Source organism: Lissotriton helveticus, chromosome 6, assembly GCF_964261635.1.
Source record: "Lissotriton helveticus chromosome 6, aLisHel1.1, whole genome shotgun sequence".
NCBI lineage: Eukaryota > Metazoa > Chordata > Amphibia > Caudata > Salamandridae > Lissotriton > Lissotriton helveticus.
Window position 1 is genome coordinate 1,151,299,660 of NC_136067.1, and position 26,826 is coordinate 1,151,326,485.

At 47.9% G+C, this 26,826-nt stretch overlaps 1 protein-coding gene across 2 annotated transcripts in view; it reads right to left on the reverse strand.

Moving 5' to 3' along the window:
• LYST (lysosomal trafficking regulator) overlaps positions 1 to 26,826 on the reverse strand; it is a 3,192,287-nt gene that overhangs the window by 426,414 nt on the left and 2,739,047 nt on the right. For both annotated transcript variants that reach the window (XM_078648813.1, XM_078648812.1), the window contains one exon: positions 13,936 to 14,125. In XM_078648813.1, the coding sequence (XP_078504939.1) occupies positions 13,936 to 14,125 (190 nt within the window). The remainder of the gene's footprint in view (positions 1 to 13,935; positions 14,126 to 26,826) is intronic.

The following is a 26,826-nucleotide window of genomic DNA, read 5'->3' on the forward strand; positions in this document are numbered from 1 at the left end:
GAGCACACCAAGGGTGTAGTCTCACTAAAGTCAGTAGCCCATTGGCTACTACCTCGAGACCCCTAAAACACCTCTTAAATACAGTATTTAGGGGTCAGCCCTGAACCCAGAAGTGAGATAACTGCTACCTACGAATAAGAAGGATGGAAGAAATCGCAGAGGAGACTAAGGAACTGACTTGGCCCCAGTCCTACCGTCCCGCCTGCAGTTTCCGGACATCCTGCACCAAAAGTCAATTTGTCCTGCAGCCAGTGACCTCCAAAGCACGAGGGGCAAGGGGAGGTGGGGGGGAGGGGGGAGAGGGGGCGGACAGCCTTCAACAAAGGCAGGATTATCTGTGAACAGCAGCTCTGTTCAAAAGAAACTCCAAAGACAGACTCTGAACCTGCTGAGGACGAAGAAACTCTATGCCTGGAACCACCACTGCACCCGTCGCCTATGGCCTGAGTCCAAGTGGCCCACCAGTCCCCAGAGAGGTCCCCCAGTGCTACAGAGTCTGAGCCCACTCCAGGACTCCCTGACGTCACCTGCAGCCTCTGCACTGAGACCTTCCCGCCCGGTATAGTAAAATCCGACCTCAAAAGGTACTCCTGTACCCGGCTGCCCCTGCGCCACGGGTGGTGTGGACTTGGCGTTCACTTGGGACACTCTTCGCCCTGACCATAAGCCTAGGAGCTTGGCTCCAGAGACTGAATGGACTGCCAGTGAGCAACCCCCAACTAAGGTGCCGCTAGCCCAATTGGCTAACATTCGCATCCTGCACTCTGCACCCGGTCGCCCTAGTGCCGCTGTAGGTGCAATTTGAGTGCCTACCTGGACCTTGGGGAATCTTGGTCCTAACCCCAAAAATAAGTCGTAAAACATTTACTTACCTGTGTAACCGATAATCATTTTTCTCCCATAGGGATCAATGTTATGTGTTTTTGACCCTAAAAATGTTTCAACTAAACTGCAAATTCTAAAATGCCATACTTACCTTGTATTGTGAGATTCCTCGGTGTGGTATCTAGGCATACCACCACAAGTAGACAATGTAATCTGAAAGTAATCAAAACATATTCTAAAAGTAATTACTGTCTAATTTAAGCTGCTTTTTGGAGTCATACCAACCATGAACAATTGCAAATCCACCCCAAAAGTCCTGATTGGTTCTAGTAATAAAATACAAGTATACCTTTTTTATACTTACCTAATTGGTCAGGATTCTGTTTCCGAGTGTGTATAATCAGTCCTTGAGTGAGTGAATACAATAAATGGTTAAAACACCCTCTGGATAAGGATAACTGCTTTCCTGCACTACCACAAAGAGAGCTGTTAGAACTTACCTAATTTAGCCTCTGCTATACCTCTGGGGACCCCCTGGACACTTTGCACACCATACCCTACTTTGGTATAGTAGATACAGAGCAAACTTCCGACAGCAGAGAACTTAAGGTAATGAGAATTGGAACAAGTGACAAAGACATTTATGTGGGGTACGCTATATTGATCGATGATACTCTTCACAACTTCTGGGTGGAGACGCCACTCGTGATTGGCAATATGACATCTGGAAATGCGGGGACAGGGCATGTCCAGTATCCTCTGCGCAAAGAGAAAGGTTCACATCAAGCTGGCATGCTCTTATGAGCAGGAGACATTGAGAGGGTTCCATCTGAAAATTGGGCACATTGTTGGAAAAACCCAGGTTGTACATCAGTGACACTTACCGCACAATCTCCGAGTCCTGGCCTGCAGGAAACAGTTGTCCAGGTAGGGTAAAACTGGAATCACTGACCTCCTGAGACAGGCAGCCAACAATGTCATCATCTTTGTTAAGACTTGCAGTGCCAAAGGTAGGCCAAAGAGAGGAAAGAGCAAACTTGTAGTGAGTCAAGCCCACCAAAAATACCTCCAGTGGGACTTCAGGGTCTGGATGTGGAAATCTGAATTCTTAAGTCAAGTTACACTATCCAGTCTTCCAGTTCCTGAGCAGAAGAACTTGAGCTAGGTACAGCATCTTGAAATCCTCTTTTAGTAGCAAAATGTTCAAGACCGTGAGGTCAAGGACCACCGGCCTTTGGCAAAAGAAAGCACAGAGAGTAATATCCATGCCAAATTTTCTGCTCTGGCACCAACTCCACAGCTCTTTTCTGAAGGAAGGCTGCCCCCCTCTTGCTGCAGCAGGAGAAGGTAGTTCTGTGAAAAGTATGAACAGGGAGTGGGGATCTGGGGAGGAAACTGGTAGAAGGGTAGCGAACACCCCTTTCCCAAGATCTGCAGGATCCACTGGTCTGAAGTTAGGGCCTTCAGGCCTGTGGAAAAGAGGACACCTGAATTCCCGCCAGTCAAGAGCTCCTCGATATGGGCAACTTGGAGAAGCTCCCTGTGGTGGCCGGGAAGGAGGAAGAGGAAACAATGGAGTCAAAAGAGGTCCAATCTTTACCCTTCTCATAGTCCCTGTACTGCACTCTGGCAACTAAGTCTGCACTGTCAAGACCAACCAAAATAAACTGCTCCCAGGTCACCTGAGTATTTCAAATGAGTTCATGAAGTGCGTCTGAAGTTCATTGGGCAATATACTCCATGGGGAAGTGAACTCAAAGGGTGCAAGAATTTCAGTTAGGATGATCTGTTGAACCCACTGGCTTCACCATCTCTAGAAACTCCTTGGGGATTTCACAGGGATCTCCAGGGGCATCCTGATCAGAATTCTGTTCCTGTATTCTAGGAGGTGCTGTGCCTGTCTCCTTGACCTCTGAATGGGCTGTGACATTGACAAAGATGTTCCAGCATTGGAGATGTGGTCACAATTACTGATGGTGATGCCTAGGGTGGCAATGGCTTGGTCAGAGTCAGTGCTGGCAACATAGAAAGTAGAAATGGAGCAAATTGCGCTTGTGACAATGGCGTGATGGGAGTGAACTGCGCTGTGGGAATACCTGAAGCTAGAAATTTTAGTTCCTACCAAAGGGACCAATGGGGCCAAAGGTGTTTCAGAGGGAATAAATACACCCCTGAAATCCATAAAGGTATGGTGCCAGATCCTAACCTGGACCGAGAAGTGTGGGTAGAGGTGTGTGCTGGTCGCCGGAGTTGGCGGTGGCGCAGGAACTTCTGCCAGCTGCAAAGGGTACTGGATTTTAATCAGCTCTGGTTCCAAAGAAGAGCCTGAGGGGAGAGGAGATCCACAACAGTGGTTTGCAGTGGGATGACATGGATAGCGATGGTCAAAGTGACCTCGACCTTGCCCTTCATATCATCCTTTGCTTAGGCCATAATGAGTTTACCCTCCCTCTTTTTAATGCTCTTCAGATGCACACTCTGGCATGTCTCGTGGCCCTGAAAGTCATGACTGAAATCTAGTCACCAGAGGCAAACTTCATGAGAGTCAGTAACCGACACCTGACCCAACTGTCTTACAGGGTTTGAATACTGACCATTTAGGTGGTGACATGTTTGCTTTTGTACTTGTGTGTAAGCATTTTTTTGGTGAGAGAAAGATCTCGCTGAAGAGATCTGGATCGCGTCAAAGGTGTAGAAAAAAGGAACTGGGTCATCTCAACTGTGGGGATCACTTTGTAGTCCCTGTGACACCACATGCCATCATGTCTGGCACCAGAATGAAGCCAGTGCCCCCTACTGCCGAGGGAGCGCTATGAGAAGAGTTTTCTGGACCAGTCTTGTACCCTAATATTAAAAAGTTGAGGAATATGCAGGAAGAAGCATGCATCAGAAAGGTGCTCATATGCAATTTTGCAACCCATTGTTGAGTGAAGAGACCTACGCAGCACAGTTGAGGTCACTGAACTTTGTGATCGATCAGGCACTTTTTCCTCAAGATTTGTCCCATCTCTTTCTGTAATCTGCACTGTAGATATGTAATGTGTGTTTTGGGAAAAGTGGAGAGGTAACAGGCAAGGAAGCAAAGTGAAGGGTGTCTTGCACATACTGACTGGTAAACACAGGAGTAACCTCTGAAGTGATGTCTGCGAGTCATGCCATACCACATGTCTGATCTGCATGGAAGCTCACTTTGATTCTGTCAAGAGTGGAAACCCAACCCCCTGGGCAGGTAGAGATTTACCAACAAATTACTGAAAGCTTTACGGAGTATCTTGAAATGCATCCCCCTCTGCAGCTGCACAATGGTGATGCCCATTATGTTTTTCAGGTTTTGCTCTACAAGAATTTTTGCAATTACTCTGAGAGTCAGAAGGGGTAGCGCCATGTGCCTGATGGCACTGGTAGACCATGGTCAAAAGTTTCAAAAATACTTTATTTGGATTTCAACAAATCCATAAAAGCAACACATTAAAAGGAAAATCCATGAAAGAGTTACAAATTTTCACAAGTAGTCAGAGACTACAAAAGGAACATACAGACATAGATGTAAACAGTCGGTGTAATCCAATTACTAAAGTGCAAAAGCATTGGGAGCTATAAACATAGAAACAGTTCAGGGGGATTCCATCGTTTTGCGTGTGTGGGAGATAACTTTCAGAAATGAACTTACACGGAAAATCAGTTCATCATTTTCAAGTTTTAAAAGCATGGCATAGGATTGAATCAGGGAAACTGGTCTGTGCTTTTTAAAATATGGGGCTAAAAACCATTTGGTATATTTCATATAAAATTTACAATTAAAAAAGAAATGTAAGTCATTTTGCCTACTAAGTCCATCGCAAGGGCAGGGGCAAAACACATTTCCAGAGTTCATCATGCTGTGGCCCATAGGAAAACAGAGTGAAAATTTTATGGTCCCTGCTCTCAGGCGAAATAATAACGATCTCTCCCAATTCGTCATTGGAAGTCTCATGTACAAAGGAATTTGTTGTGGAGATAGGTCATTACTTACGTTATTCGCATATGACCTAACGGTTTGTTTTTGTAATTCTTCCTCCAACCTCTTTTCCCTGTAGAGGGCATAAAGTTCAGATTGTACATCCTTTTTGTCTGTGCTCTGGATCTGGGAGGGATCGTTAAAAAGGTGGATTTTGCCTATGCTATTCAGGCTTTCCTGTGTCGCCCGAAGCCACGGAATACACATTCCTTTGTCGCAGTCTATACACTCCTTCAAAATTTCCTGTGTTAAGGTAGCACGGTCATTGACCCAGATAGCCAGCCAAAATAGGGCAGGTCTTGTAGCGATGAAGTCAGTTATATAGGGCAAGTTGAGTTCAGCATGACAAATGTACCCGGAAGAAGAAATTGGGGCTCCCAGTAATTTCCTGCATAGCCGATTCTCTTCTGTCTGCAGGCTGGGTGTTTTCACTATCCCCCAAATCTCAGCGCCATAAGTTGCTACCGGGGCACACTGCAGTCTGTATATCTTCAAAATTGCATTTGTTGCTGCAGTCCTCTTTGGTCGTGGGAGGGAAAGGATTGAGTTTATGGCCTTTGAGAACTTGCCTGTGGCGTGGGCTAAGTGCCCACTCCACCGGCCGTTCGCAGCAAAGGCCACACCCAAGTAAGAAAATATTTTTGTGGAGTACAACTTATCTTGTCCTATAGAAATGGAATTGAGTTGTTTGGCCCCTGGCCCGCAGGACATAATAAAAGATTTTTTTAAATTCACTTTAAGATCCAGATTCCCCATGTAGTGTGCAAAGTTCTTAACCAAAGCACGTAGGGCGTTTGGTGTCAAGCCCATGATCACCGCATCATCGGCGTACAGAAGTGCGGGTAGCAATCTTCCTTGGATTCTCGGGGCATCAGGGGTCGCCTTTTTCGGAGAGTCACTCAGTCCGTTTATGTAAATAATAAACAGCAGGGGTGCTAAAACGCACCCCTGTCGCACACCTCTTTCGACCTTGATTGCCCCCGCGATCTCGCCCTCCATACCAATCCGTACCTGTGCTTTTGTATCTGCGTGTAAATAAGCCAAAAAATGCACCAGAGGTTCATCTAAGCCGTAGGACAGGAGAGTCGCCCACAATTTTGACCTGTTTACCAAGTCAAATGCGGACGATAAGTCCATGAATGCTAGATAAATAGGTGAGACCCTAGCTATGGTGTATTTGTCAATTATAAGGTTTAGGTTCAGGCATTGTTCAATTGTCCCAACCTTGCTTCTGAAGCCAATTTGGCATCTATCCACCACCCCTGCTTCCTCAGCCCAATCATTCACTCTGTTATACAGCACCCGACCCAGGATTTTCAGGGTATTGTCCAAGAGCGAAATGGGCCTGTAATTTGCAGGGTCAGATCTTTCACCATTTTTGTAAATAGGAACTATTATGCTGGTTGACCAGGTATCAGGAATAGGGGCCAGCGGTAAACAGTTAAAAACATTAACCAAAATGGGACCCCAGAATTCCGGCTTATATTTGATTAGGTCAATTGGGAAGCCATCCGGCCCAGGCGCCTTGTTCCCAAGGCTTTGATTAATGGCCGCGATGACCTCCCCCTGGGTTATGCCTAATAATTCCAGTTTTCCAGGGCTATAATCTTCTGTAGAAGCGACAGGGTTGGCGTATATTGTAGAGAAATGTTGTTCCCATTGCTGGCTTGAGATGGTGCAGCTTATTGGTGATAACTGCTTTCCCATGTCCCGCATCTTCCTTACTGCAGGCCAGAAGGTGGCACTATTTCCCACAGCAGCAGAAACAGTTAGCTCCTGCCAATGTTCTTCCATTATGGCAGCCTTCCTTATCCCTATAGTTGTTTTATAGGTTTGTCTAGCGGTCTGTACTTCTATTTGGCTTCTAGGTTTGGAGTTTAAAGCCCTGCGAAGGGCCTTGTTTGCCTCTGAACAGCGGCTATCGAACCACCTAGGCTCATAGTTGTGTTTTTTGTTGGGTATAGTTAGGAGAGTTTTTATGACATTACAAAGGTTAGCAAAGTCTTTAACTATCCTTTGATGATTTCCATCAGCGAGTAAACACAAATCAACTATCGGTTGATGGTTATTTGTGATTGTGTTCATAACGCGTCCACTGTCCACCCCTTTCCACTTCAGCCTTAGGTTGTTAGTTGAGGGCATGATATCCCTAGCTCCGAGAGTGCGAGCTGGGACTTGGGAAAGACCTAGTTTAATGGTGACTTCCAGTGCATTATGGTCGCCAAAGGCTGTTTCTAAGACTCTAGCCAGAATGACTCTATCTATGAGTTCTACAGACATGAAAATATAGTCCACCGTGCTTGAAAGGTCTCTGCCTCTAAAGGTTGGTATGTATGTAGAGTCATTAGTTTTACTTGTATCCATAATGTCCATTAGGGTGTACGCATTTATAAAGCTTTCTAGTTCCTTTCCGCGTTTAGTGGCCCTATCTAATTGAGTGACTACTTCTTTAGTTTTGGCCAGTTTGGCATTAAAATCCCCGGCTAAAATGATCCTATTGTTCGCACAGTTATTAGGGGATTCAGCTATTTTTGCTAGGTTCCCAAATAATTCTATATAGTTCTTATTAGGTGTAGAATGAAAGTCATTATTATAAAAATTAATCAAATATAGAGGGAACCTGCGTGTGAACTCAATTATTTGAATGTTTGGGCTTTCAGTAGGTATTAATTTAATGGACCCCCCCAGTGTTATCCTGAGTCCAATCAAGAGGCCTCCCATAGGGCGTCCAAAAACTGGTTTCTGTGCTTTAATGCTGTAACAATCAAAGCCTTCTATGGCTACTGCAGAGGTAGCCCATGTTTCTTGTAACATTATTATATCTTTATCGGATATAAATTTTAGCCATTCCAAGTCCGTCACCCTCTGTTGGAGTCCAGCGACATTCCAACTAATGATCTTTAGATCGTGTTTAGATCGCTTATTCGGGTATTGTTTCCCGAGGATCGTATGTGTATCAGAAACTTTATGGGGACTAAGTGGGTCTTGAGATTCGAATGCTACAGGCTCGTTAGTATTACCGCCTACTTGCTCTTCTCTTATCGGTGTCATCCTTAAACTGATTTGAGCTGGGTGTGTGCTGGGGACCTCCTTGGTGCACGCCTCTTTAATATTTGTAGTCTCGATATGACTACCCTGTTTGACTCCCTCCAATTCAGTATTTAGTGGCCAGGATGGTGATGAAAGTCAATCAACCATCTCTAGGCCGCTAAATCTGTTAAAAACTGGAATTCCCCAATGGGCGTCCCTGCTTGTTGTATTTCTCTGGGGGTATCTATAGTTGTCTCGCCCCCACTCACCCCAGTTATTCCCCGTATCCCTCTGCCCCACCCGACACCAACCTCCATCAAAGGTCTGGTCGTAGTGATCAAACCTATCATGATTCCTAGATGGATAGAAAAAGGAGAGGTGTCTTGTCTCTATGCCTTCATTGTACCCCTCACTTCTCCAGGAACAGATGAAGTCTACCGTGCGAGGGTCCTCGAAATTAATAATCACACAGTCACCGTGTGTTTTCTTTCTCTCGTGACCCACCCACGGTACTCTCCTGACTGTTAGAATTTTACTCCTGCTGTGCGGGGGTAAGGGTCTATTGTTGTTTAGCCAGTGATTGACTTTATTTAATAGGGACCAGGTAGGTTCGTCAATGTTATCTGGTGTCTCGGGAACTCCCGTCATCACCACTACATAGGGGCTTGATCCAGGGGGCAGGTTGGCGGCAAATCTCTCTTGATTTCCTTTATTCCTATCCTTATAATTGGTAGTCCTTCCTCCCTTCACTTGTGAACGGGTTTGGTTGTTTCCCTTGCGAGTTTGTGTTTGTGGTGGGAGGGGTCGGTTTTTTCACAGCATCCTTAGAGGGTAGAATTGGTTTGGGTGTGATGTTAGGAGCTGCAGCGAGTTTTTTCGCAGGTTGGCCCAGGGGTTGTTGTGTACATGGTCTGGCTGTCACTAGAGTGGATGTTCCTTTTGTGGGGGGAGTTTTGACTAGGGTGCTTAATTCATTTAATTGTTTTTCTATATTCCCTAGTCTCGCGTCTATGGTTGCCAAGTGGGCACTTATAAGTTCCCCCACCTTCTTTATCAGTTGATTGTTTGAGGAACAGTCTTTGCCGGGTGATTCCATAGTGGACGAGTCCCCTTTATAATCCGACCCTGTATTAGCTTTCTTATTGCCCTTTTTTGAGATGTTAGATTGGCCTTTCCCCTGCTTTCTCTGAGGAAGAGGGTTCCCCTTGTTTGTGAGTGTATTTGTGCCTTTAGGCTGTTTCTGTATGGCTCCTTCCCTTAAGCCTCGCAGTGCTCTCGAATTTGGGGTTGACTCCTCCAATATGTGTGTAATGGCCGACTCTGAGGGGGGGGTCGAATTAACGGCCATCGAGTCAGAATCTATAATCAAAATCGAGTCAATAACAGGAGGACATATGGTGTCTATTATCGGGGTAGGGGATAACTGGGGATCCGTTATGGGGAAAGTAACCAGATTCTCGGCGATACTCACAGCTGGAATCGAGTTAGTGGCAAAATCTAGTTGTGCGTTAAAGTTATCAGTTACATCTAGGTTTGGAGATTTTTCCAGACTTCGTAGTGAATCTGATAGTAACTGTGTTGCTGATAAGTCCACTGTACTGGGCATGGTATGGATCTCTGCGCTAGCTCTAACGCGAGTGCCGTCGGTGGGGTTGTCCCTGTTTGGGGTATTGGCTGAGGCAAGTAGTCCCAATGAAGAGCGTTTGGCTTGTGCCAGTTCCAGGGAGACTCTACGCTCCAAGAGTGATATTCCGTGATCAATAGCTTCATTGGCCCTGAAGATGAAGTTATCAATTGGGCCGGTGACTTTACCAGCTCCAGCTGCAGTCTTGCTCCGACTGCCCCTTGTGGACATGGCGGGAAGTATCTAGGGTCAACACCTGTTGGGGGCGAGGTGGCAATGAGTGGATCGTGTGAGGAGATCTTACCGGCAATTTGGTATGACGTGGGGATATGTAGGGTGGCCCGTCCCGTCCTCCGTCGTCCTCGGACGGCCTCAGACGGCCCGCCCTTTGCCCGGGCTTCGCTCCGGGCGTACCGCTCGCGTCCCGCGGAGCTGAGGGCGTGCTCAATTCATCGCCCCTCCTGACGCCTTCAACTCGCGTCAGGGAACGCGCCGCCGCCGCTAAGACTGCCGGGATTTGAAGTCCCGGTGCGGCGGTGGCGTGCCTGGTGATAGCGGTCTATGGCAGTGTCTCTACGGCGGTCTCCGGCAGTGTTTGTGCCCGCTGGACTTCTCCTGTGGCTCTCTCCCGCTCCTCCGTTCTCCGTGGCAGGTACTGCTTAGGTTATGCTCCCCCCGCTCCACCGAGGGCGTGCTCAATTTATCGCCCCTCCTGACGCCTTCAACTCGCGTCAGGGAACGCGCCGCCGCCGCTAAGACTGCCGGGATTTGAAGTCCCGGTGCGGCGATGGCGTGCCTGGTGATAGCGGTCTATGGCAGTGTCTCTACGGCGGTCTTCGGCAGTGTTTGTGCCCGCTGGACTTCTCCTGTGGCTCTCTCCCGCTCCTCCGTTCTCCGTGGCAGGTACTGCTTAGGTTATGCTCCCCCCGCTCCACCGAGGGCGTGCTCAATTTATCGTCCCTCCTGACGCCATCAACTCGCGTCAGGGAACGCGCCGCCGCCGCTAAGACTGCCGGGATTTGAAGTCCCGGTGCGGCGGTGGCGTGCCTGGTGATAGCGGTCTATGGCAGTGTCTCTACGGCGGTCTCCGGCAGTGTTTGTGCCCGCTGGACTTCTCCTGTGGCTCTCTCCCGCTCCTCCGTTCTCCGTGGCAGGTACTGCTTAGGTTATGCTCCCCCCGCTCCACCGAGGGCGTGCTCAATTTATCGCCCCTCCTGACGCCTTCAACTCGCGTCAGGGAACGCGCCGCCGCCGCTAAGACTGCCGGGATTTGAAGTCCCGGTGCGGCGGTGGCGTGCCTGGTGATAGCGGTCTATGGCAGTGTCTCTACGGCGGTCTCCGGCAGTGTTTGTGCCCGCTGGACTTCTCCTGTGGCTCTCTCCCGCTCCTCCGTTCTCCGTGGCAGGTACTGCTTAGGTTATGCTCCCCCCGCTCCACCGAGGGCGTGCTCAATTTATCGCCCCTCCTGACGCCTTCAACTCGCGTCAGGGAACGCGCCGCCGCCGCTAAGACTGCCGGGATTTGAAGTCCCGGTGCGGCGGTGGCGTGCCTGGTGATAGCGGTCTATGGCAGTGTCTCTACGGCGGTCTCCGGCAGTGTTTGTGCCCGCTGGACTTCTCCTGTGGCTCTCTCCCGCTCCTCCGTTCTCCGTGGCAGGTACTGCTTAGGTTATGCTCCCCCCGCTCCACCGAGGGCGTGCTCAATTTATCGCCCCTCCTGACGCCTTCAACTCGCGTCAGGGAACGCGCCGCCGCCGCTAAGACTGCCGGGATTTGAAGTCCCGGTGCGGCGGTGGCGTGCCTGGTGATAGCGGTCTATGGCAGTGTCTCTACGGCGGTCTCCGGCAGTGTTTGTGCCCGCTGGACTTCTCCTGTGGCTCTCTCCCGCTCCTCCGTTCTCCGTGGCAGGTACTGCTTAGGTTATGCTCCCCCCGCTCCACCGAGGGCGTGCTCAATTTATCGCCCCTCCTGACGCCTTCAACTCGTGTCAGGGAACGCGCCGCCGCCGCTAAGACTGCCGGGATTTGAAGTCCCGGTGCGGCGGTGGCGTGCCTGGTGATAGCGGTCTATGGCAGTGTCTCTACGGCGGTCTCCGGCAGTGTTTGTGCCCGCTGAACTTCTCCTGTGGCTCTCTCCCGCTCCTCCGTTCGCCGTGGCAGGTACTGCTTAGGTTATGCTCCCCCCGCTCCACCGAGGGCGTGCTCAATTTATCGTCCCTCCTGACGCCTTCAACTCGCGTCAGGGAACGCGCCGCCGCCGCTAAGACTGCCGGGATTTGAACTCCCGGTGCGGCGGTGGCGTGCCTGGTGATAGCGGTCTATGGCAGTGTCTCTACGGTGGTCTCCGGCAGTGTTTGTGCCCGCTGGACTTCTCCTGTGGCTCTCTCCCGCTCCTCCGTTCTCCGTGGCAGGTACTGCTTAGGTTATGCTCCCCCCGCTCCACCGAGGGCGTGCTCAATTTATCGCCCCTCCTGACGCCTTCAACTCGCGTCAGGGAACGCGCCGCCGCCGCTAAGACTGCCGGGATTTGAAGTCCCGGTGCGGCGGTGGCGTGCCTGGTGATAGCGGTCTATGGCAGTGTCTCTACGGCGGTCTCCGGCAGTGTTTGTGCCCGCTGGACTTCTCCTGTGGCTCTCTCCCACTCCTCCGTTCTCCGTGGCAGGTACTGCTTAGGTTATGCTCCCCCCACTCCACCGAGGGCGTGCTCAATTTATCGCCCCTCCTGACGCCTTCAACTCGCGTCAGGGAACGCGCCGCCGCCGCTAAGACTGCCGGGATTTGAAGTCCCGGTGCGGCGGTGGCGTGCCTGGTGATAGCGGTCTATGGCAGTGTCTCTACGGCGGTCTCCGGCAGTGTTTGTGCCCGCTGGACTTCTCCTGTGGCTCTCTCCCGCTCCTCCGTTCTCCGTGGCAGGTACTGCTTAGGTTATGCTCCCCCCGCTCCACCGAGGGCGTGCTCAATTTATCGCCCCTCCTGACGCCTTCAACTCGCGTCAGGGAACGCGCCGCCGCCGCTAAGACTGCCGGGATTTGAAGTCCCGGTGCGGCGGTGGCGTGCCTGGTGATAGCGGTCTATGGCAGTGTCTCTACGGCGGTCTCCGGCAGTGTTTGAGCCCGCTGGACTTCTCCTGTGGCTCTCTCCCGCTCCTCCGTTCTCCGTGGCAGGTACTGCTTAGGTTATGCTCCCCCCGCTCCACCGAGGGCGTGCTCAATTTATCGCCCCTCCTGACGCCTTCAACTCGCGTCAGGGAACGCGCCGCCGCCGCTAAGACTGCCGGGATTTGAAGTCCCGGTGCGGCGGTGGCGTGCCTGGTGATAGCGGTCTATGGCAGTGTCTCTACGGCAGTCTCCGGCAGTGTTTGTGCCCGCTGGACTTCTCCTGTGGCTCTCTCCCGCTCCTCCGTTCTCCGTGGCAGGTACTGCTTAGGTTATGCTCCCCCCGCTCCACCGAGGGCGTGCTCAATTTATCGCCCCTCCTGACGCCTTCAACTCGCATCAGGGAACGCGCCGCCGCTAAGACTGCCGGGATTTGAAGACCCGGTGCGGCGGTGGCGTTCCTGGTGATAGCGGTCTATGGCAGTGTCTCTACGGCGGTCTCCGGCAGTGTTTGTGCCCGCTGGACTTCTCCTGTGGCTCTCTCCCGCTCCTCCGTTCTCCGTGGCAGGTACTGCTTAGGTTATGCTCCCCCCGCTCCACCGAGGGCGTGCTCAATTTATCGCCCCTCCTGACGCCTTCAACTCGCGTCAGGTAGACCATGGTCATTCCATCAGACATGCCTAATGCGTGGTGATTAAGGGACTGATGCACAGCTTTGTATTAAAGATGCCTAAAATTCGGTCACGTTTCTAGCAAAGCCCTATACTTCAATAAATCATTTCTGTTGAACGACTTAATATGTTAATTAATGGTTTTGAATTACATACTCCAGAGCAGACATACTTACAGCCTTAACTACCGTTCTGCTGTTCCTTTCAGATACAAGGTGTATGAGGGTTTATTGGGGGGAGGGGGAGTGTTACTATAGGAGCAATCTAGCAAGTTTGCCCAATTCCTGGTGTGGGCACTCAAGTGGAGGTTCTCATCCAGGAGGAAGCCAGAAGACTTTATTCAGCACTGTCTCCTCATTTATTTGAGTACGGGGTGGGAAGCAGGAAATCAATTTTAGAGGGCATGATTTGCAGCCGTCTTTGAGGCATCTAACCAAGTATTTTTACTAAACACAGCGTTAGTGAAAGTCAGTTTTCAGATATAGTTGAGTGTCGTCCTCTTGTGGGTGGAATGCCATCCAGACCTGTGAAGTTACACAACGGTTTGCATAATAATTAAACAAAATATGGATCTGAATGAAGCCTGGGTGATATTGATTAAGCTTGACAACTAAATATGTTAAAAATATGATTAACGCACCAACATTTACTTTTCTAGAGATGCTTTTTTAAAATGTACAGACAATATATCTTACCTTGCTCTTTGCTATATATCACCATAAGGCAGAATTCTGGGGACAAGCCACAGATTGCTTTTGTTGGCAAAGCCTGCAAAAAGCCAAACTGCTCTCCATGAGGCTGGCTAAAGCAAACAACAGGATCAGGGGCACTTGGGGAACCAACATATTCTCCCCACTTCAATCCTCTAATCCATGATAAAGGACTCTAAAATGACAAGCAAAACAAATACGTTGTTGGTTTAAGGATAAATAGTTTGCATATGGAAAGTGAAAGCCTAAAACAGTAAGCCAAAAAGAAAGCTGAGCTTAGTATGTTCATTCTGAATTGTTAGGAACATCTTGAGCAGTGCCAGCACACGCCTTTGTATGGCTTATACTTTCTCAGTAAAAACTGCGTTCGTCAGGCAATATAAATGTCAGGATTGTGTGAGCCTGATTCAACGCATACCTTCAGGATATATTGGCCTAAGTCCTGCTAGTTCACAGTGCAGCATCTATATCCCTAACCTGACAAGGTAAAAAATAGATTATTCAACCTCAGAACATGACAAACCTTAGTCCTCAAGGAAATTGTGGCACCAGATCTAGAACCTTTTTGGTGGTCAACTGATGCATACCCAAAGAGATACACAAGAAATACTCAGCAAGCCGTTTCAATATTTATTGATGCATTGTGAATATTGTATAAAAGACATGAGCTGCAATAATCAATCTAAGGAAACTGAAAAGAATAGTCAACATTTCAGAAGACAGAGAAAAGCAGAAGATTAAAAAAAATAAAAAATTGGGACTTGCAGGTTTGCTGCTTCAGGATCGGATATTAGAAATGAAAATATACTTACCGTATTATTTCTTACCCGCCACGAGTACGAGAAAGTGATATGGCAGGCAGAGAGAGCATTGTAAAAATGTTGTGCACTGGACTGCAGGAGCAGGTTACTGGCAGTGCATACTCTGGATCACATAAGAACAGTACCTGTCAGCTGAAGCTCACAGAGGAATCGGGTTTTCGCATGCAGACCAGTAGGCAGAAGACTAGCCTTTAAATCAGTAGTCTTCCACCTGAATTGAGAGGGTTGGCATGTATGGAATAGTGTAATAGGAATTCTGAGAATGGTGAATAAGATAAACAGTTCAATCATTGTGCTATAACAGTGAATATATGCTAGCATATAAGAAATGTATTATATTATGCTCTAACCTAGTATGTCTAGGGTGGGTGAATCTGCCAAATTCCTGTAGGGTGATCTAACTCCCCATTACCTGTGGGTAAGTGTCATCAGGGTGTCCGTCTTGGTGGAGAGCTGGGCATCCTCCCTCGCAAAGATAAACCTGAATCAGCTGGGCTGAAATTCTAGCATGTACTGACCTCGCAGTGTAAGCAAAATGCTCCTACTACTAAACAAGGAAGTGATGCTGTTTACATAATAAACATCACTCATGCTGCCATGCCGTAGCCCAAGTCAGGCTGCTATTGTTTATTCTATTTTGATAGCACTGACGCAGAGCAGAGAAAAATATGTGACAACATTGTGTGTAATGAACTTAGCCTCGGTACAGAATGTTCAAGGTAGTTGATAATATGCTCATGAAGTGGAAATGTAAGCAGAAACTGCATCAGAGAATATTATCCTGTACAGGCATGCAATCAAATGTGTGTCAAAAGTCAATGTTCAAGAAACAATGTCAAGTTTAAAAGTGAACATGCAAAGTAATAGTGTTCTCACTTGATTCGAATGTGACCACATGACACCCACTGCTTGGGTGTTAGACGACTAAAAAAACTTCCAAAAAACCATGCTAAAATATCAGGTATAATATCCATTAAGACCTAAAATCATCAAAAACATTGTGCATCTTTAATCAAAGAGCACAGAAAAGCCAAAATGTTGAAATGCTAAAATTGACAAAACACGTTAAAAATATAAATTATTTAAAACCAATTTAGCGCATTAAAAAACAAGGCCAAATTCAAAAGTCCCATGACTAAAAAACTGCCAGATTGTTTTTGTGTTCCAAGAAGTAGACAAAAAAGTTCTGTTCATAGCAACCGCAGACAATGTTCCCAGAGACACCCAATTCATCAAATCCTTAGAGCAAATGTGATCCAGTCCATCCCCTTCAGAAGCCGCAAAAGCAGCCCTTATCGTTCTACATCAAATAACTCCCATTAGAGAGTAATCTGAAAGCCGGACGGACCAAAGCAGATGGAGAACCCTTCAGATAACATGACAAGTTTGTCTTAGGTGCATTACATGCGCCATGAAGTGAAACTTCCCTACACACCAAGGGAGAGGTGTGGCACAGCGGGTAGACGACTGACTCCAGAACACGGGCCTCACGGTTCGAGCCCCCTGCAGCAGCTCAGCTCATAACCATGTGACTCTAGGCAATAGCTCACTTAATCTTCCAGACAGCCCCCAGCGTCTTGAGACAGTTTGCGCTTTACAAATGCCAGATTATACACACTAAAGAATGTCCCTTGCTACTCTTGCTGTCAGTCCCACTAAGAAAAAACCTCAGTCTCACTATTCCTACAACAATATTTTACACGTTAGATCCATGACTCTTGCACATATCCCTCTCCTAGTGCTTCATATCAGCCCGTTTGATGGTGTTGTAAGTAGTCCTGGAAGTTATAGGAGAGTAGGACCTTCTTTCATGGTTACCCTTTTGCTGGCGTCAGTATATTTTTTTGACTAGTCTGACTGGGATCCTGCTAATCAGTACACCAGTCACTGTGCTTCCTTCCCAAATTTGACATGGTAAGTACTTTTGTAGTTGGCCAGGACCAACCAATAGCTTGTATAATCAGAAGGATGACCCCTAGGGAGAAACATTGGTCAGATATTGAGAGGGAAACTTTTGCTGTGGTCTGGGACTTGAAGAAGTTGAGGCTATACCTGTTTAGTATTTACTTCATTATTCAGACTGACCATAAGCCCCTCTTATGGCTAAAACAAACAAAGGGTGAAAATCCCGAACATTCGAGGTGGTCCATTTCCCTACAGGGGATGGACTTTTCTGTGAAACATAGAACTCGGAGTAACCATATATAGGAAAATAGGATCTGCTTTCATGGTTACCCCCACTTCTTGCTGGTGTTATTCTGTTTTCTGACTTGTCAGACTGGGATCCTGTTAATCAGGACCCCAGTCACTGTGCTTCATCTCTAAATTTGACCGTGGAAAGTACTTTGGTACCCACCCAACTGGCTACCGGTGTACCCATGTGTAGGAGAGTAGGGTCCGCTTCCTATGGTCACCCCCACATTTTGCTGTGCTTTTCTGGTTTTTCGACTTTAATGTGGCTGTGGGCCTGCTAATCAGACCCACAGCCCAGCTGTCTCTCTCTTAATTAATACCATGTTCTTTAGGTACATACCTGATTGGGAATTGGGTCACCTCTGTGAGCCCCTGTATAGTGTACCATAGGTACACAGGGCATAGGTGCATCCGAGGCCTACCAGGGGCTGCAGTATGTATTATGCCACCCCTGGCTGGCCATCCAAACTGACACCACAGGCTGATCACTCAGCTTGGGTAAGGTGGTGTAATCACCCCTTACTTAGTTATAGTATACCTATATCTACCCATATATATAGACACATATGCACCTATAAGGCACTCCTACGTCAGGCCTCGACAATCTTGGAAGCAGAGTGCTTGGTTTTATGTGAGAGGGTGCCCTAGCATGAGCTGAGCCCATCTGCAGCTTTCGGAACCATGTCCTTATAGATGTTCTATGATATAGCCATACCATATACTCTTAAGTACATTATAATCCTCGCGGTTAATGCTAACTTTGGTTTGGCTTTATCAAAACATTTTGTGTAAGGTGTCAAACACTTTAGAATATTACCCCCCCCCCCCGCCAATTCTGGCGGCGGGGGTAGCATTCCACCCTTTTAGAGGGAAAAGACATGTATGTTACTGCTTTACCTGGTTAAAGTTAAACAGAGCCTCAGCATCACAAAATGGATGCTGCTGCCACAGACACGAGTCTGACCTCCTGCAGTTGGGGGAAACTCCAGCAAGAGAGGCCTGGACAATAGGTTTCCTGTCGAGGGAGGTGCTAGCACCTCCCCAGACAGCCTGTAGTGTATTGGGGCAGGGTGGGTTGAATGGAAAGATGCTTTTCCAGACACTGCCTGGGGCACACAAGGTGCTCCATGCATAGCCCGGTTCAAACCAGTTGCTGGGGCACTCCAGCCACACTCTGGCGTGAAACTGGACAATGGGAAAGGGGTGTAACCACCCCCTTCCCAGGTCCACCCATAGGAGGGACCAGGCAAGTAATCCAGCCCCTAAGATTAGTATAAAGATAGGAGCTGTGTCCCCAGGACTTTAGATTATCCTGGAACGAAACTCTGAAACGAAACTCTTGGACCTTCGACGTTCTATTTCGACTAGAAGACTGAAGACATCTCCCTTGTGGTCAAGGAGTGATCACCCTGTGCAAACAGGCATCATCAGTAACTTGCTGGTCTGCTTTGTCGACGCTCCCGACGGATCCCGAAGACTCAGCGACACAGGAACTGGACTTCCAGACTTCTCTGACTCCGACCCAAATCCACAGCCAAGCTGAGATCCGTGGCGGACATGAGAGACGTGTGACATGACTCCCTCGACATCCTGCATTTTGCTAACAGCTAGACTACCGAGGAACCCTCGCAGTTGGTCATTGGGGTACCAGAAGCCCCAGACCCGAGCGCCATTTGAACCGAAGCTCAGCTCTCCTCACTCCACAAGTGCCGCGTGGGGCCCGCTCTTGCACTTCAGCTCGACGCGTCTTCCCAGTTGCTAGCCCGTTGGCTAGTGAGCCCCCTGAAGACAAACCTTTGAAACCAACTTGCTTTTCTGGTTGCTCCAGGCTTGCTCCAGCTTCCCTGCAAAGGAGAAGCGCCCCAGACCTTGCTGGTATGACCCGAAGCCCATCTTCACTTCTTGCGTGGATTGCGTTTGCCAAGGCTTGTTGGGTCCAGTCCGGAGACCGACACTGCAGTCAACTAGATCCTTCGTGGGACAGCTCGAATCCAGCTCCTGGTCGTCGTCAACACCTCCTGGTCCTCGTGGCTGCAGAGACCAGCTTCACCTCTTCACCTGAGATCATCGCGACATCGCCTGGTTCCTTCCTGGTCACTGGCTAGTGACCCAGACTCTGTCCCCTCTGCTTTCAGGTTCGTCAGTTCTTCGATCAACCCTTGGATCCACCCGGACACTCTTCCTTTGGCCGTCTGCAGCACTTCTTTTGCAGATCTCCATTGAAAGCATCGACGAAACCCGACACGAAAAGACACCTCTGCACCCGGCTTCCCTGGGTGAGGTAACTCGAGTACTCCGGTGCTCTCGTGGTTATTGACTCTCCAAGCGTCCTATTTTAAAGGGGTTTTGTCGTAGTCCATCCGGAAGTGCCATAAAATAGTAACTTTGTAACTTCTTCGTTCTCCATTATAAGTCAATGGTAACTCGGGACTGTGTTCCCACACTGCACGCGTCCCCCGTGGGTCTCCTACGTCCTAACCTTTCGTTGTTCAGTGTAGCCCCAGCGATTCCCTAGGCCTATTCACTATTCCTGAAGTGGTTCTTATACCACTTACTTAGTATATGGTTTGTGAGGCCCCTAGGGCATAACTGTATTTGTGCAACTTATCGTATGCTAATTGAGTAACTTGTGATGTACTTCGATCTCTGACCTCATAAAGAGTGCAGAGGGGTTGTGTTAGAAATAAATACATATATATTTAGGCAGTCCGGAATTCGGTTAAAACCGATTCTGAACGATAATACACTACAGGATGAAAATCAGCTGACCTGGTTTAAACCGAGTGTCACTGATTTTCAGAGTTGTTGCGCCTTTTGGCCACTTGATGGAGCCAAAGCATTTGAAAGCATTGGCCTGCCTTTGGTGGCCTGGCGCGGAGTTGTCAGGAGAGCCGAGGTGTGAATGGCCCGAGGGCCAGAGCAACACCAGGCCCCCTGCCTGGCTCACATGGGGGGGGGGGGGGAGAGGATCTGTTGTTGTATGCCGTCTGTCTTAATGCGGCCGCACCCGAGGAGTACTTCACATATCTTTAACAAGACCATTTACTTAACAAGGCTACCTTTGAAAATCGCTTGGGGAAGCACAGGCTAATTGTTGTAGGCGCTGCGTAGTGATTAGATGGCCAGTCGTAGGTTTAGGGTAGCGGAATTGTAATCCTGGCTCCTCGAAAATGTGTGATCCTGGCCTTTGCCTCGTACTTATGCACTGAAACAATAGACGCCTAGGAGCACACATGCACTCGACATCATAACGCAGAGAAGGCTGTGCAAGTGATGTCCAAAAAAATAATTAATATGGCGTACCTGTCTGCAGAGATGTGGGCTCTCCTTGCTGTCCCAGCAGAGAGGCCTCCTCCTGCCCCATATCGTCCGCCATTGCCCTGCCCATCAGTGTAATCAGTGAGGGGCGGCTTCGGGGAGCTTTGGACCCTCAGTGCAGAAATGCAGCACTGGGCATCTCTCACTGCTCCCAGCACTGCCTTCTCTACGTGCATCTCAGCTCCCCCCCCCCCCCACCCTCCCCTCCTCCCACCAGGGACTGCGCTCAAAACACGGCGAGCAGCTACGCTGGTCTAGGGGTGTCTAATTGTTGATGGATTCACACCAGGAGCGCACGCAGGTGAGAGATGTCAGAGAGCGCACAGAGGCCGGGTCTGGGAGTCAAAGATTCATTCAGCACCACGAGGGTAATGGTGAAATGTGCATTAATGTGCTCTCCTTCCTCCCCACCCCGAAATCAAACTTCTAAAATATGAACGAATTTGAGTGTTAATTAAAATAACATTTTAATGAGTTTTAAGACTGCCAACTCGTCCTTAGATAACTGGTCTCATTAAAAAAGTTCAACGCTTTTTCAATGGCTTTTTTCATACAATTTGGGACGACCAGTTACACCATTGCATTTCAGAGGAAGTGCTCTTGCCGCTCATTTGGAATGCGGTTTGGTTGACAAGGTTTTGAGCAAGGGCTATTCCTTTCCTAGCAGTTAATAAAAGTCTAAGACAAAACCTTTTTATGGCGCCCCCAGCACTGGGTTGCACCAAATAAACACAATGGGGGGCAGGCAGTCCTTAACAAGGGGCTTATGTCCACTGACTGTTCCAAGAGCTGTGGCGAGACAAGAGGGTCACAAATCGGCGCTTAGCAAGAGGGCAAGGCCGAGTACGCCCCAACCACGCCACTCTGTCTGACCCACCTCCCCAGTCTTAGTGAGCGTAACAGGAAAATGGCATTCAGTTGAAAGTTGTGGGCACGTAATTAAATCGGAGAACAAAACGACCTAGAGTGTGTAATGTGTCTCCAGATTTCGATTTGCGACAGAGTGATTAGATTGGCCCCTTTCCCGGCCCGAAAATAGCACCTGGGTGTTTATTACGAATGTATTTATGTTTAACAGGGCTTACAACCCTCTCCCCACTTGTGCCAATAAACAGCAGCGTGTCTGCCTTTTGTCCCAGCCACCCGCTATGCATGCACACATGCCATGTGTATGTTCATACTTGTGCCACCTGCTTTCGGCGTTCAGGCGGTAAATGTAGACAGGACACATCTCCTAGGCGTCACATTCAAGACTTTTAAGTTAAAAACGCATTTGAAGTTCGTTATCTCCGTCTTCATTTTTGCAACATATATATATATATATATATATATATATATATATATATATATATATATATATATATCTATAAATGTATATATATAAATAAAACACATGCTCAGGGCTCGCACTGCAACCAACATGTTTCTCCACAGAGACGCTGCACACAACCTTTTCGCTAGCTCATCCATTATGTAGCTGAAAATCTGCCTTCCTCAAAACTTAGGACCTTTAAGTCCCCAGACTTCATATTTATGCTCTGGCTTCCCACTCTGAACATTAGAACCATCCACCTGGATCCAGTGTTGAAGACTAATTGTACTCTGGCCACCAGCAAACATCAGCTCGGTTGTCTAGAGAAGAACATTTGCTCTTTTTTTATTGGAGTGTCAACTATTAACTTTTATATTACTGAATTTCGTGATCTTCCACTTACCTTTTTTAATATTTTTTAAATACAACAAAATTCATTAAAAAATGTTTTCCTTATACTGGGTGCAAATCCAGTATAACTACTTTGTACAAAAATCAAATTGCAACTTTCAGTCCTAACTTATGAAAAGTCAAGACACTTCTGTTATTTATTTTATTGCAATGGTTTTAAGTAATCATGCAAATAAAATTCTTATCTCATCTTACATACTCAGGGGGACAATGCAGTGACAAACGTATATACAGAAAATGTGTGTGTGTCTATATATAGGGAAAGGAGTTGGCCTAACGGCTAGAGCTGTTGACTTCGAATCTTGGAAACCGGGTTCGAGTCTCGGCAATGACGCTGAACATCCTGTGATTCTGGGCAAATCACTAATCTCCCTGTGCCTAAAAAAATGTATGTGTCCTCATGTAATGCAACTGGTGCTATGTAAAGCGCTCTGATACCCGATTATGGGTCAAGTTTGCGCTATATAAAACTCTGTTAAAAAAAATATTTAAAAAAACACCCACACCCTGTCCCATCACAAGACAAAGGCCGGCTGTAAAGTGCCCCATTACAAACAAAGCCATTTTGATATTTTATTTGCAGGTGGCGCCAGGGTCTGGGGTGGTGAAGCAAAGCGAAAACCCCAACACAAGCCACTCACACCTTGACCCGTCTGCGGGATCCTTATCTCAGGCCTCAACTGCTTCTGAGCTCAGGAAACGGAGGCTGATGGAGGGGACAGCAGGCTGAGGATGTCTCTTTAAAAATAAAAATACAAAAATGGACAAAGAACCTGCACGAAATTAACCGGCGCATCCTCAGATTGCAGACCGATAGCTTGTTGGCCCGGATATGCAGGGGAACTGTTGACCGTAGAAATGACAGCGGCATTCATACCAACCAACACTAGCACCAATCTACCACCCCACCACCCCACCTACTCTCATACCCGCAGCATTCCCGCACTCCAAGACAGACCACCACATCCACCTCTTCACAAGCACCTTTCTGGCAGTCATTTATTTATACGTGTCTGTGGGAGGAATGTGCTGCAGCACAGTAGGCATCAGACCAATGCTTTTACCCTTAGAATTGGTAGTTAAGCACCTTCTGTAGGGCCTCAGTTGAGGGATTCCTTGACTAGGTGTAGCATAGATGGTTGCACTAAATGTGTTCGAGAAACAAGCAATAATAAAAGCAAAGAATTCCATAAACACCAGTAAAACACCGTTTCAGTTGTTTTTTACGGCGCAAAAACGACTAACCACTGAAAAGCACTGCTTTTTTGAGGTATTGAAATCACTGGAAAACACTGAAAAAACACCACCAGAATTTACCAAAAATAGAAACTGAAAACAGGAAAGCCTATATATATTTGATATATACCTTGTGTGGTGTCCTTTCATTTGATATTCAAGGGATTATAATTGTTAAAACAGCTTGCTTTACATGCTCTCTGAAGTCTTAGCCTATGACTGCTGGTCCATGCTACCACTAGGATAGCTTGTCTATAAGGTTGACTTTACAACCACCATCAATAAGGGTCGTTTAGACTGGTGCAAGGTGCCCACTAGAATAGTGGACATCATATGCCAGGCTAACTTCTCACATTGGTGTTCAGCGGATGGGATAAGAGCTTGCTGTAGTTTTACCATATAATCTTAAAATATAATTTGAAAGATCACATTAAGGTACGTGTAGGTACATATAAATCAAGTTCTTATAATACTTTAAGTTCTACTGAACTTAGCAGTTGTAGAGGAAAGGGCTTAGCACACCCTGACTACAACTCCTATAGAGGTTCTAGTAGGAAACCATTTAGTGTAGGTAGGTGCACACACCACACCTCACTAGAAAATGTCCTTGGGAGCAGGCCCTAGTGGACCTCTTCCAGAAGAAACTCAGAGGGTGCCTTCTAAGTATGACTCATTCACTTTTTATGAACCTAGAAACCTGTGTGCAGTCAGAAGATTGAGACAAGGACAGAGTCCAACCTTTAACCACCTGGTGGATATCTTAGTGGCTCATGATACAAAGAATGAATCTGATATAGATAACCAAGGTATTAGAGAGGGGGGGCATCCATCCACAGAAGAGAATGTTGGAGATGATCCAGCACTATCTGATGTGGAGGTGGATGCTGACCAGGATGAGATTAATGAACCTATCCTGGGTCACACAGGACTATCTGGAGGTGGAGAGGGCCTTGGTGGGCCCCCTCCTAACCTTCCAAGTAGGCCTACCCATAGGCACAGAAGGCCCAGGTCACTGTCCAGTGGCTCTGAGCATTCTGATGACTCGGTAGGGTCTGATGCCTCTGCTCTAAGAAGGATAACTCCCCTTGAGAGGAGAGAGCATAAAGCTAGGATGAAGGAAGTAAATCTTAGGATCAGGAGGCAAGAAATTGCCCTTGCAAAAGAGACCCTGGCTCTTGATAGAGAGCAAAAGTTAAGTGGGTTAGAACCCACCGGTGGCAGCAATATTCCTAGAGATAGGGAAAGGTCACATGACCATAGAAACCTGAATAAGATTGTCCCTCCCTACCAGGTTGGGGATGACATCCACAAATGGATAAGCACTTTGGAGAGGGCTTGCAAAGTACAGCAAAGTACAGCAGGTACCCCAAAGTCAGTGGGCAGCAATCTTATGGCTCTCCTTTGCAGACAAAGGTAGAGACAAGCTCCTGACAGTAAGTGAACAGGATGCTGACAACTACTATGTCCTGAAGAGTGCTCTAATAGATGGGTTTGGCTTAACCACTGAACAGTACAGGTTGCTGTTCAGAGGCACCCAGAAGACACAGACTCGGGACTGGACTGACTTTGTAGATTGTGCCACTAAGGCTCTGGAAGGCTGGTTACTGGGCAGTAAGGTCATTGACTATACAGGATTGTATAATTTGATTATGAGAGAACAGATTCCTAATAATTGTCAGAACCAGTTATTGCATCAACACCTGATTGACTCTGATCTGACCTCTCCCCAAGAATTGGGAAAGAAGGCAGACAAATGGGTCAGAACCAGGGTGAGGCAGAAGGTACAGAACCAAGGTGGTGATCAGAAGAAGCAAGACCAAAAGAGTGGGGAGAAAGCAAAAGACCAGAAGTCTTCGCCAGGTCCCCAAAAAGCTTCTAATGGTGGGGATCCCCAAAAGTCTAAATAGAAAGAAGGTCCAAAGAAACCCTGGTGCAACTTTTGTAAGGTTAATACTCACTGGACCAGTGATTGCACCAAAAAGGAGGCAGCTCCAACCGCCACAGCCTCTAAGGCAACTGTTCCCCCTAGTTCAGCTAACAGTGGTGGTTCTCAACCCAATGCCTTAGTAGGGTTAACCCTGGGTACTAAGATGGATTCTGGCATAGTCAGAATGCCAACTCAAGCTGTACTTGTCTGTGATGTGGACATGGATATGTCCTCTACTGTGAGCCCCAATAACTTGGGCAAATACAGACAGACACCTTTAATTAACAGCAAAGTGGCTCAGGCCTACAGGGACACATGTGCTAGTGTCACAATGGTGACACCCAGCTTTGTGGACCCTGGACAGATAATACTAGGTAACAATTACCTAGTGACCAATGCAAGCAATGTCACTACCACCCATAGTATGGCAATTGTTAATTTCTCCTGGGGAGGGGTAACTGGCCTCAAAAGAGTTGTTGTTAGTTCAGACCTCCCTGTAGAATGCTTGCTTGGCAATGACCTAGAAACTTCAGTCTGGTCTGAAGTGGAGTATAGGACTCATGCAGAAATGTTAGGTATAACAGCACATGTCCTTGCTGAGACCAGGTCACAGGTCAACAATTGCAACACTGAACAGGCCCTGGATCCTGAAAGTATGGACCGGTTACCTACCAGGAGGAGAAGCAGTAGGGTTAAGGCAGTGCCTTCCCCCCTGCCTCAGGTTGAGGATCAGCCTTCCAAGGAAGTGGTTTGTGAGACCCAAGAAGGAACTGTCCTAGAAGAGCTTGAGCCTGATCAGGTTGAGTTTCTTGGGACAGGGGGACCTTCAAGGGCAGATCTGAGATAGGCGCAATTGGATTGCCTATCTCTTGAACCCCTCAGACAGCAAGCTGCTGCGGAGGCTGCTGGGAATGCTAATGGAACCCATAGAGTGTATTGGGATGAAGGGCTCCTGTATTCAGAGGCTTAAGACCCCAAGCCTGGTGCTTCCAGGAGGTTGGTCATACCTTTGGCATTCAGGGGCTTTCTTCTTACATTAGCCCATGATATTCCCCTTGCAGGACATCTTGGCCAGAACAAGACTTGGGACAGGCTTGTCCCTCACTTTCACTGGCCTCACATGTCAGAGGATACCAAGGAGTTGTGTCGCTCCTGTGTCACCTGCCAAGCCAGTGGCAAGTAAGGTGGCACCACAAAGACCCCCCTAATACCACTATCTGTGGTGGGGGTTCCCTTTGAAAGAGTTGGTATTTACATTGTTGGAGCAATGGATCCCCAAACAGCATCTGGGCACAGGTTTATTCTGGTGGTAGTGGATCATGCCACCGGATACCCAGAAGCTATTCCCCTAAGGACCACAACAGCACCTGTTGTGGCAAGAGCCCTCCTGGGAGTTTTCTCAAGAGTGGGTTTTCCGAAGGAGGTTGTCTCAGACAGAGGTGCAAAATTCATGTCTGGATATTTGACTGCTATGTGGAAAGAGTGTGGCGTGAACTACAAGTTCACCACACCCTATCATCCACAGTGCAATGGTCTGGTGGAGAGATTCAACAAGACTTTAAAGGGCGTGATCAAGGGACTCCCTGGAAAGCTTAGCAGAAGATGGGACATCTTGCTGCCCTGCCTTTTATTTGCTTATAGCGAGGTCCCACAGAAGG